Source organism: Pieris brassicae, chromosome 6 (assembly GCF_905147105.1).
Source record: "Pieris brassicae chromosome 6, ilPieBrab1.1, whole genome shotgun sequence".
Classification (NCBI taxonomy): Eukaryota; Metazoa; Arthropoda; class Insecta; order Lepidoptera; family Pieridae; genus Pieris; species Pieris brassicae.
Window position 1 is genome coordinate 16,509,210 of NC_059670.1, and position 12,121 is coordinate 16,521,330.

General features: G+C 32.5%; 1 protein-coding gene across 1 annotated transcript; it reads left to right on the top strand.

Annotated features, from left to right (window-relative positions):
- Positions 1 to 585: 585 nt before the first annotated feature.
- On the top strand, positions 586 to 11,266 carry LOC123711159 (trimethyllysine dioxygenase, mitochondrial-like). The gene is made up of 8 exons (XM_045663601.1): positions 586 to 808; positions 1,940 to 2,039; positions 2,492 to 2,604; positions 5,106 to 5,323; positions 7,061 to 7,236; positions 9,137 to 9,361; positions 9,687 to 9,820; positions 10,848 to 11,266. Exons 1-8 carry the CDS (start codon positions 802 to 804, stop codon positions 10,979 to 10,981), a joined length of 1,107 nt encoding a protein of 368 aa, XP_045519557.1. The 5' UTR covers positions 586 to 801; the 3' UTR covers positions 10,982 to 11,266.
- Positions 11,267 to 12,121: the final 855 nt, after the last annotated feature.

Here is a 12,121-nt window from a genome sequence, read left to right on the forward strand (position 1 = left end):
AATCTGCATGCATAATGCACGAATAAACTTTGTGGTTTTCGTTTCAAACTCTGAAAAGCTTCCTCATTGAAGTACTACAATTTGAACTCGTAATTTTGAAATATATTGCCTTTTATTGATTTTTATCAAGTATTGGTCAAAAATTCTTTATTTCGACGAATATTTGTCAAATTTATTATGTCATTAAAAATCACCTTCGAATTATCAAAACCTTGATTTGAAATTAAAATTATCTATGGACCAACGGATAACGGAGTCTTTACTATTAAAGTTACGCTGTGAAAACAAATGTCTCATTTTTGAAGGCTCACGCTCTTTTGTTTTATATGACGTTTGACATTTATCATTATAATACTAAGAAGTATTTTTTCGATTAAAAAAAGTGGCTGCCCTTGTAAATTGTCAATGTTTTAGTGTTCTATTTATATACAGTTTTCTTTAGAAAAGTTACCTTTGGCAATAAAAAAAACGTGTTTTATTTTTATTTAGTGTACAGGCGATGATGATTCTAGAACTTGTTTTGTTTGGTTTGTTGGATTTGCAAATATAAAACTCACATATAAGCGATAGCGCGATGTTGAAGGTTAATTATTATCCAAGATTTGTTGAATCATGTTTGTTTTTACAAATTGTTTTTTTGTAATAAAATTTCATCTTGTAACTCCTTGTAACAAAGAATGACATTATGTTATTATTGTTTTGTTAAGATAATTTTCTGACCGGTGATATGTCGTTAACCCGTTCGACAAACAAACGTAATTTGCGTCAGTGTTCGATTAGCCTTGTCTGTAAGCAACAGTTATGACATGTAAGTTATATTTAAAAACAATTATACTGGATTGTTATCATTAGAATGTACGAATTTTGTGTTTTTTGTTATTCGTTGTGATTTGTGAATGTGTTCTGTATTTGTTAATTACCTAGTATTACTTCGAAATATCTAGTACTCTGCAGATGTAAGAATGGTTCATTCATTTATGATTTGGTTGAGATGATGTCATTTCTATACAAGTACCCGTCTCAAAAACAGTAGTATTTTCGTAGTACATATGCCAGTACGGTATTTTCAAATGATTATTTCCAAGGCAGATTTAATTATAGTGTACCAACTACTTTATTAATAAATTTAATTAAAGATGCTGTACTGGTAAAGGCCCATGGTATCGATTAGAGGGTATTAAGTCGAAGTTGTTGTTTCCAAAACTGTTACTCAATGCTAATGGCGCGTGACTCGACAACAAATTGCTATTAACTTCTTAAACCGTTCCCGATACAGTTTCGATTTTATTACCGAACCTTTTGTATTAAAGCTTAAGATAAAAAAATAACATTTATATTTGTAATTATAAAAAGGTACTAAGTAATTTATAGAACGAACGAACGAACGAACTTGATATCATAAATTCGTAACATAAAGGGTATATATGTTACGTATTTAACATAACCGCCACGTATTCGATTGGCATTCATTATTGTTTTATTTATATATAAAATTTTGAAGCTTGGTAGAGATATAAACTTTATCATTGTAATAATATAATGTTATTTATACCTGGTTCATGTTGATAGTCCATAATAAATAATAAAATATTAAAATAAGAGTAGTAAATATGTAAATAGAAATATTTAATTATTAATTACATATATTATTATGTTTGTGTACGCCGCCGCTCGCACCTATTATCGAGGTCACACATTTGTACTAGTTTTTAACTTGTTTCTTTTTTTATATACATCCTATATAAGTCAACACATACATCATATATGATATATAAGCATGGCATACATCTATAATAAATACCTATAACAATTGCCTAAAATTATAACTAGACACAATTCGAGATACAGGCTTTTTATCCTTGAATTTCAGCTTATACAACCAACAAAAACGTGAAATAGAGAAAGTTAAATTAAGTTTGTGTATTTATTTAAATTCCAGTGATAAAAGGCGCTACGGTAGATGGGACGACGCTAAAGATACGCCTTAATAATGACTCGATTTTGACCTTCGAAGATTGTTGGCTACGAGATCATTGCAGGTGTATTTTTTATTTATTTGCAAAGTGTAAAATGAGGAACATATTTTATTCTACTAACGCGAGTATCTAATTGTATATAAATCTTACATTGACCTATATAAACATGTATTTTTATTAAAAATATATACATATTTATTAATAAATAATTTTATTACGGAGATTTACAAGTAAATATTGTGTGTACTAATTAAAAAATCGATGTTTTTTCGTTATATATTTTATTCATGTAACTAAACATAACAATCAAATATACAGTATTTACCATTTTATTAACCTACATTGTAATATTAATTTTACTTAAAAATTAATAAAAATAAAATTTAAGGAAATAATGTTTCTTTGTTCAGTTTCCACGAGGATAAATATCTTAAGAAATCAAACTTGTTGGCAAATATTGTTTTATACCTAACACTTTTAATGAATTCAATTTATTTATTTAATACAAATTACAGATGCCCAGAATGTTATCATTCATCTACAAACCAAAGGGCTCACCATATTTTGGATATACCCGAAGTTATCATACAAAGCGTTAACACAAACGATTCGAATGTTGAAGTAAAATGTAAGTACTTTCTATAAATATTAAGAGCTCTACCCTCGCCGGCAGCGCAACCACTAACATGGGTCCATGGGCTGCGGCAGCTGCCTTTGTCCGTAGGTTCGTACGATCTTAGATACCATAGGTTTTTAAGCCATTCGATTTTAACAATAAAATTAATCACGAAATATGTCGCTAAGCGCAGAATTCGAATACGGCTGGACCTTTTCAACTATTAGTAAGGAAAAAAGTGAAGTTTTTATTCCTGAAAAAAATAGTGCATAGCGATATGTTCCGTATATAGCTATATACGGAAAATGTTAGGTAAGTTCGCGGGGGTAAAAAAATAAAGTAGTTTCTTTGTAGGTATTAGGTTTTCTTTTAAAATATATCTATATATATATATATATATATATATATATATATATACAATTCTCGTGTCACAATATTTTTTCCCATACTCCAAAATGGCTTAACCGATGCTTATGAATTTTTTTATGCATATTCAGTAAGTCTGAGAATCGGCAACTATCAATCTTTCAAACCCCTAAGTGATAAGGGTGTCCACGCCAACCCCTATTTTTCATTATAGTAGATAGGTTATTTTTATTGAACTAAAAACAATGTTTCCTGGAAATAATATAAAATCGCAAAACGACGTTTGCCGGTTCAGCTAGTACTTTATAATATTTACTTACACATAATAAACGGTCTATAAAACTGAAAACATTGTTGAAGAGTGTTTTGTCAAGTTTATTTATTTGCTCAGTGACACGAAATATGCATACTTACAACATTCAATATAGGTCCAATTATTTAAATGTATTAATCGTTAGCCTAATGGTTAATCATGCGTTTTTGAACTCGAAGATCTACTTCGAACACCTGGCGAATACCACTTTCACATATCGCTTGACCCTGGGAACAAAGTCGTAATAGCAAAATCAATATTTTTGGGAAAAATAAAAGAAGATATATCAAATGAAAGTTAATTTTCAAACTTCGTTGTTAGATATTTAGTGTATATAGTTAAAATATAACTAAATTTACATTACGGTAATTCATCTAATAAGACTGAAAAGCGAAAGCGTTTGCGATTGTTTCAGTGTTAAAATATAATTACGGACAATAGTACATAACCTACTACGTCATTTTGACGAACGTTTAGAACGTAATAATCTATTATCACTTTACGTGGAAATATTAGGTCCTTACATATGAAATTGGCGTATTTCGTACTGGCCACTTTAATCACGATGTTCTCCTCTTTGGTAAGGAATTCCAAATTCAAATTTGTACAGCTATTTACTCATGTATTTGTGCTTCGATGACCGTCATTCCTTTGTTTTTTTCTGTTTGCGTCACTCATTTTACAAAATGGAAAACTTAAAGTATCGCATTATTTACGAGTACGAGTTCCGCCGTGGCACTAGTGCTGCGGATATGACTCGAAGGGTGAATGATGTGTATAGCGGTCATGTTGCAAAAGAAAACACAGTTCGTTTTTGGTTTTAACGTTTTCGTTCTGGAAATTTGGTGTTAGTGATAAAACTGTTTTAATTCACTTGAATCAAATCGGGAAGATTAAAAAGCTTGAAAGGTACCTCACGAATGACTGAAGCAAACCGGCAAACGCGCGTCGACTACTGCGTTACTGAACCGGCACAATAATGAAGGTATTTTAAACCGAATCATTACCTGTGATGAAAAATGGATTTTTTACGATAATCGGAAGCGCTCAGCGCAATGGTTGGATCCTGGCCAGCCAGACATATCCTGCCCCAAGCGAAAATTAACCCCAAAAAGGTTACTTGTAAGCGTTTGGTGGACTAGTGCCGGTATTGTTCATTGCAGTTTTCTCAAATCTGTCCAGACTATTACGGCTGATGTCTATTGTCATCCTTCCATCCAGCTTTTCCAACATGGTTTGCAATTGCAAGCGCTAGCGGCTAAACAATCTAGGCTGGTCAATCGCTCCACGCCACTGCTACTTCACGACAACGCTAGACCACGCACTGCACAACAGACGGCTACCAAATTAGAAGAGCTTCAATTGGAATGTCTAAGACATCCTCCATACTCTCCGGACCTTGCTCCAACAGATTACCATTTTTTTCGAAATTTGGACAACGTCTTGCAAGGGAAAAAATTTAACTCTGATGGGGCAGTCCAAATCGCCTTCACAGATTTTATTGATTCCCGTCCGACTGGTTTTTTAGTACAGGGATCAATGAACTACCTATGAGATGGCAAAAGTGCATAGAAAACAATGGTTCATACTTTGATTAATTAAATATATTATATTTAAAAATATTCGACTATTTGTTCCTCCCATACAAAACGCCAATTTCATATGTAAGTAATATTAATATTAATCACGATATTTGGAGTTAGAAATTTCAAAAATGCTTCCAATTATTAAACTTCTATTATTTCCGCTTTTAACTTACATTATAAGGCACCTGTACCTGTGTATTAAAACCAAAATTATACAATCAAATTAAATAATTAAATTTCATTTCCAGGGAACGATGGTCACAAATCCACTTACAATGTTAATTTCTTAGAACGTTATGGCTATGAAAATTGGAAACAGTCAAAATGGCCACCAGTTTTGTGGTGTGGCGATGCCGTGGCCACTAAAATTGCGAGGATATCCGCCAAAGAGTTCGTTAATAACATAGAAGGAGAGAAGAAAGTCTTCCAATCTCTACTTGATTATGGAATTGCTGTGATTGACCAGGTAATTCGTTGTTTATAAAAGTAAATTGTGTGTGAAGGTTGAATTATGAAGGTAACTTTTTTTACCAAAGTTTTACTTTTTATATTTTAAAAAGGTCGATGTTACAGATTTTGACTAGTTACATAGTAATTACTATAAGAGGTTAGACAAGAGGAGGTTATAACTGACACACTTTGTTTGACAGTTTTTTACTAGTATTACATAAAAACATACAATTTTATATACTTTCTCTGTTGTCATAAATTTATATAAATGAAATTAGATTGTGCCTTAGACTATACTCGTATATATCAGAGAAATAGTGTGTTCGAGCTGAAAAAAATACAAAATGAGTTTGATTATTTTTTTTAATTATCTATATGTCACATATTACATAGCACATAACTTAAAGACTATATAAATGCATTACGTCAGACATATTTTCTTTTCAAAATAGGATATAGTCCAATTCCCTTATTCATAAAAACAAAACAAACAAAATTCCCTTCGTTAAAATACCTAGTCTAGTGCCATAAATACTGAAATACACCAAAAAAAGTCAGCGTAAAAGTAATAATCTTATTTGTTGTGTTTAATACATAAATATAAAACAATTTAAAATATAAAAAGCTTATTTGAAGTGGTCTCCACTGGCTGCAATACAATCCTTTAAACGTTGAAGCCGGATATCAATAATCACCGGATATAAAAGCATGCACTCTTTCAATGAGAAAATTCTTCACTGCCAAACGTATGGATTGCGTTAGGGACTCCGAAGCCGTACTCTCTAAAACTGACTCTAAATCATAATCCAGTGGTTAAGATCGGGACTAGACGACGGCCAGTCTTGAGCTCTGATGAAGTCCGAGACCTTCGTTTCCAACCAAGACTGCGTAGACCGAGCTTTATGACCCGGTGCCGAGTCTTGCTGGAAGGACCATTCTTGGTTATTGAACATGGTGTTGTTAAGAGTCTTCACTACCTTCTTGTTTTGATACCTTTTTCACAAAAGTATGGCTCAGTGATTTGACCTTCATATACCCCACCAAACCATCACTGAAGTCGGATAGTCCCACGTTGCACTCTGTCGACTAATTGGAAAGCTTCCTAAGAGCTTTGAGCATTATTACGGTCACATTGTTTGTTAAAAAATTGCTCAATTATAAAAAAATCTCATCCGTAAACAACAGTTTTCAGTGACCTCCCTTTGCGTACCGCTTCAGTAGTTGTATCTTTCACCACCCTATTTTTTTTTTAAATATCTGTTAAATTGGTTTAATATATGTTGCATTTGGCTCCATACCTACTTTGTGTAATGCAATCACAGCGATTCGATTCGATCACCTCACTACATTTTAATATCGCAAAATATTATACAATGTATTGGCTCCAAAATGAGAAAACCCTATGAACAGTGATATAAAAATGACAGATTCTAAATTCAAATGTAATATTTTGTTAATTTTCAATTGTAACAGTATTTATGGCCAGACTAAGTACAATTGCACTGATTTGGTATTTATGAATAAGAAGGCTAGTATAGCCATTATTCATCTTTTCTTTTTAAAATATTTTTACTTATCTGTGGCAGCGTTTCGGTTCCATCGGTTTGACACACGCGTATCTTGGGTTTTGGCGCCATTTATCTGGTATACTTAAATTTTATTCTTTATTTTATTAGGTACATAAATGATAAGAAAAACTAATTTTACTCTTAATATACACCGTTTTACACCCTCGTGGCGTATTGTCATTTAGGTAGAGCCAACAATGGAAGCGACTGAGGTAATCTGCCAAGGTCTGGGTGGTGTACAGCATACTATGTTTGGAGGGATGTGGAAAGTGAGCACCAACCCAGATTATGCTGACACAGCTTATACAAACATCATCTTAAAACAACATACCGATAATTCATATTTTACGGAACCGGCAGGGTAACTATTATTTATTAACTTGCTATGTATATAATGTCATATAATTTACTAAAATTGTGAATTAGCTGATTATGTATGTAAGACTGAATCGGTACAAACCCTCTATTGAGATTGAATGGTGCATTTTATACCCGTAAAGTTCTAGACTCGATATCCCATTGAGGTTGTTAATTATGTGTTAGTTCAGAATGTGGTCACTTCTGGTGGCCATATAATTATTATGTCGATAGCAAGATTTTGATTGATAATATTAGAATTCAAACCAATTTTAGAGTTTTCGTGCCACCGGGAAAAAGCATTTTTGGACGTTTTACGTATATTTAAAGGGTGTCCAAACTACTCGTAACCAACAGCTGCTAAGTACTATAAATAAGATAACGTAAACATAACCTAATAAATAAACTTTATATGCCGTCAATATCGTAAAACTAATTAATAACAGTTCTTTACGGATATACAACGAGAGTGTCTAAATACATAGTAAATAATGTAACAAGTTCGCAATACAGAATTTTTATGTAAAAGTATAACTCCCGTAAATCGAAGATATCTTCGAACTATATAATATATAATTCTTACTCGAGATATAACTCTTATACTGGTGTTTCCAAAATCTGTTTAGCAATTCGTTCACGGACGGTTTCTTACGGTTAGGGTTCGTAAAGTACGGTAGAGCGGAAGTAATGTTGAACCAGAGATGCGCCCTTCACTTTTCACGCTAGGGGTAACCTCAAAAATCTCTTGTTCATTATTCCTCTTCAATTTAGAGTAGACTTCATACCCTTATTAAAATATTTATTCGCCCTGTTTTGATGTTATTGTGGATTTTGTTTATTCGCCACGGCTGTACTGTCTCCGACTCCATTGTCTAAACTGTCTTTGATGATTAGATTAGATATACTAGATTAATTATTACTTAGACGGCAACTCGGCTACGAAATTTTAATGACCTCTGTTGACGAAGTTAAAATCAACTTGAGACTAATCTACTGAGTTCTTAAATCAGTCGGCAACTTATAAGTTGAATAAAAAACTTTTTTAGCTTTCCATTATGTCTATCTCTGCTCTCCTAAATAAACTTTACTATTTAGTAAGGATCAAATCCATAAATATAAACTCTTAATGAACACGGCTGGTGGAACTTTAATGAATTTATTTATTAGTGAATAAATCAACAAATATTTTCCAGTTATTGTTGTTTTATTCAATAAATTCAGAACTAATTCGAATCGAGGGTTTTAAAAAATTGCGTTAAAAATTTATAAACGCACTTGGGAGCCTTGGTATTGTGAGTATCCGTGTATCACTTAAAACCATTTCCTCCTCCTCTAGCTTCCTGTCTGTTTGCCACCTATTCTTTACAAAACTTTTAAAACTATATTTGATAATGCAAGATAACATGAATATATAACTGAATTTAAAAAAATTCTATTTAGAAGCAACAAATAGGATTTGGATTCGTTAATTACACCTACAATTTCATTCCATAATAAATTTTACACCGCAATAATTTTCAATAAACCCAAAAAGATTAAACAAGTACCTGGTTCTGAACTCAGTTGGAAGCTCGACCTTCCGCTTATTTCCATCGGATCTTAGGGTTTAACCTTTAGCATTGAACCATGAAAATGAATGATATTAGATTTTGTCTCGCTTATTAGACTTTAATGAAATTGGCTCGGGCAAAGTTAATACCGAATCGGTGTTGATAGCCCTATAAAAGAATCCTCAATTCTAAAGAGAAAACGTAATAGAATAAACGTTTGATACTCACGATTACTTTTCGTAATGTCTTAATATTATTTATTCTATTTAACAATTTTAACGAGGAAATTTCTAATTTGCAGCGACAGTTTTACGCAGAAATGATTTTAAGCATCTATTGTCTTTGGATTTTCAGGCTTCAAATATTCCATTGCACAGAACATACAAATGGTACAGGTGGTGAAAATGTCTTCACAGATGGGTTTTACGCCGCTATGAAACTGAAAGAAGAACACCCAGAAGATTTCGAGTTTCTCACTAAATTCGAAATCGAGGCGCAGTATATTGGCGATGGACATTTCCAAAAGCATTCCGCGCCAGTAATTCAGTTGGATGCATTTAATAATATTAAACATATCCGGTAAGTGTAAATAAATTGTCTCTTAACTCATAAGTTTTCTTAGAAGGAAAATTTGTTCTATTGTTAAACAAATTCTATCTCTGTCTGCTTGCTTGTATCCCCGGAAACGAACTACAGACCGCTGTTTGTGTCATTAATTAATCTTTGACCCTAGATTTATAACTTATTTTCCATTTGAGTGGGTAATCGATTGCCAATGCATCTATCAATTATGGTATATAATTCAAATTATATCTATTTAATAAAATACAATAAATATGTTATTCGTCTACCCCTATGTCTTCCAACTACAAATATTGTTTTAAATAAATATATATTTTTATAGATTTAATTCCTATGATCGGTCTCCAATGACATTCAAAAATTCTCAAGAGTGCAGAACATACTACCGTGCTCTTAGAAATCTAGCAAGATACTTCGAAGATCCCAAAAACCAATGGCAAATAAAACTTAGACCAGGTATTAATTTTGGCTCAATTATTTATGTTCAGTCCCAGGCGAAAAATAATTGTTTAGTTAAGCTAGCCTGTAACATTATCAGTGAAATGTATAAATACGTTGCTCCATTCACGAATGCTTGTCTTGAATTTTTTTTTTAGTTTTTCGTCATACTACTATTTCAGTATTCTACAATTTGTGTATTACCCTAAAAAAACGATGTCTTTAGCAACGCTACTTTCAAATTTTGCATATAAATATTTTAGTAAAATAAACATGTTTTGTTATATGCTACTATGTAAAGGACTGTATTCACTTTGATTAGTGCGAGTGCAAATGATAAGTGATTAGATGAAAACAAGTGTGGACGGCGACTGATTAGTGCAGGTGATTAGTTGCCTGCGTAGTAAAGTGATTAGAGAAGTGCGTTCTATTTTTTTGCAAGTGAACTGCGAATAGTGACGTCGCGTATGCCCTCCCTACCCCCTCACTTGCATCGTGTCTGTCAAAAAATGTAATTTTATTGTTTAGTAGTATATTAAAGGACTCTTCGGTCAACCTGAGAGCAAAGTAATATTTCATAGTATCTTCAGCTGCCAATTCATTAAAGAGTTGGTAGCTTGCGCCATGAATAGGTGTTCTATTAATCCAATTTCAAACCCATACTTTTCTTGGTCTTGCAAGTTTAGCTTTCAAAACTTCTTCAGTTTCAGATAGCACCGCGTTTAATACTTTTTTTAGTACTTCTTCCAATAACAAGCACACTTCTCGATGTTCATCCATACTTGCTGATTGAAAGCTACTACAGACTACTGAGACAGAGCCACTAAACAATAATTGGACACTACTTGCACTAATCACTAATCAAAGTGAATACAGGCCTTAACACTGATTCAGTTTTCTTTAAAATGGTCGGTGGCGTCTTTTGATGACTCTTGCCATTTTCTTTTATTAGAACACTTTCAGATTGCCGCCAAAATGATGTTCTATGACATTGACATTCGATCTTCATAACTCTTATTAGTCATATATTATATTCTTTTTACAGGAATATTATTAGCATTCGATAACTTTAGAGTACTTCATGGACGGACTGCTTTCACCGGAAAGCGTATACTCTGTGGCAGCTACGTCTCACGATCTGATTGGCTGGATAAGGCGCGAACTTTAGGATTACTTTGAACATCTTATATGTATTTTTATTTATCAAATAAAACTATCATCATTATCATATACTCTGCACTGCATCCATTGGAAGCCAACCTCATTCACGATGTCATCCGTACGCCTAGTCGGGGGGCAGCCGTCTTTTGTACTGCCGAGGTCTCCATTCAAGTAGCCTGCGGGTCCAGCAGTTCTTGTCCATGCGCGCTATATGTGCCCTTGCCATGCCCTTACTACGTCGGTCTTTTCTGAACGGCCTCATTTCGTACGCGATCACGGACAATAAAATCATTATTTTATGAATATGATCTTTTCATTCCTAAAATTATCCGTGATCTATGATTTATTTTTAAGTATTCGCTGAACTAAAAGCAGATAATGTTCTGGTGAGAGGTTTTTGCGTCTTTATTTTTATTTCTCATAAATAGAGTCTTTGCATTTCCTTAACTTAGACATTATTTAGTAGATATTAAGTAAAATAACATGTTATATCCCATTTTTCTTTTAACTATTTTATCATAATCAATTTAGATGTCTAGGTTTGTAAGCAATTTTTGTTTTTAATATATAAAAAGAGTGTTTGTTTTGAATATATATAGAAACACGGCCATTTACCAAAACCTAATTTTTTAGGAATTATAAAAATCTTTACCTCAAAAGAATACTTTGAATATAATTTTTGCTTCATTATCTGCGAAGACAGGCGACGAGGGCAAAATAAAACTTGAAGTACCCTCGTCAACCTTAGCATTAAAGTACGATCTTCGTAATTTTTTTCATACTTGCGTATTTTTTTAATGAAAATCATAATTTGTAACTCAAATTATTTTCTGTTGTATTTTATAAATTGGAATATGTAACAATATTTGTATATATGTGTAGTTTAATATAAGTTTAGCAATAATAATTTTACTATTAATACATATACAATTAAGATAAACAAAAGACACGTTAATAAATACTGAACTATCTATCTGAATAATATAGAGGGGAAAGTTATATACCTAGATGTAATTCAAAGATATTTTAAAAATTATACGTCTAGCCAAAAGCCAGATTGTAGTAGCTCTCGGTCCAAAGGTCGTGTGTTCGGATTCCGGTACTAACGTATTTTATTCCCACATTTGATGTGTTAATGAGGGTAATTTGTAAAAAACT

Bases quoted from the DNA above. Each gene is read 5' to 3' on its own strand.
- LOC123711159 (XM_045663601.1), top strand. The intron at 2,040-2,491 runs GTGTATTTTTTA...TACAAATTACAG, and splicing joins TGGCTACGAGATCATTGCAG to ATGCCCAGAATGTTATCATT. The intron at 7,237-9,136 runs GTAACTATTATT...TTGGATTTTCAG, and splicing joins TATTTTACGGAACCGGCAGG to GCTTCAAATATTCCATTGCA.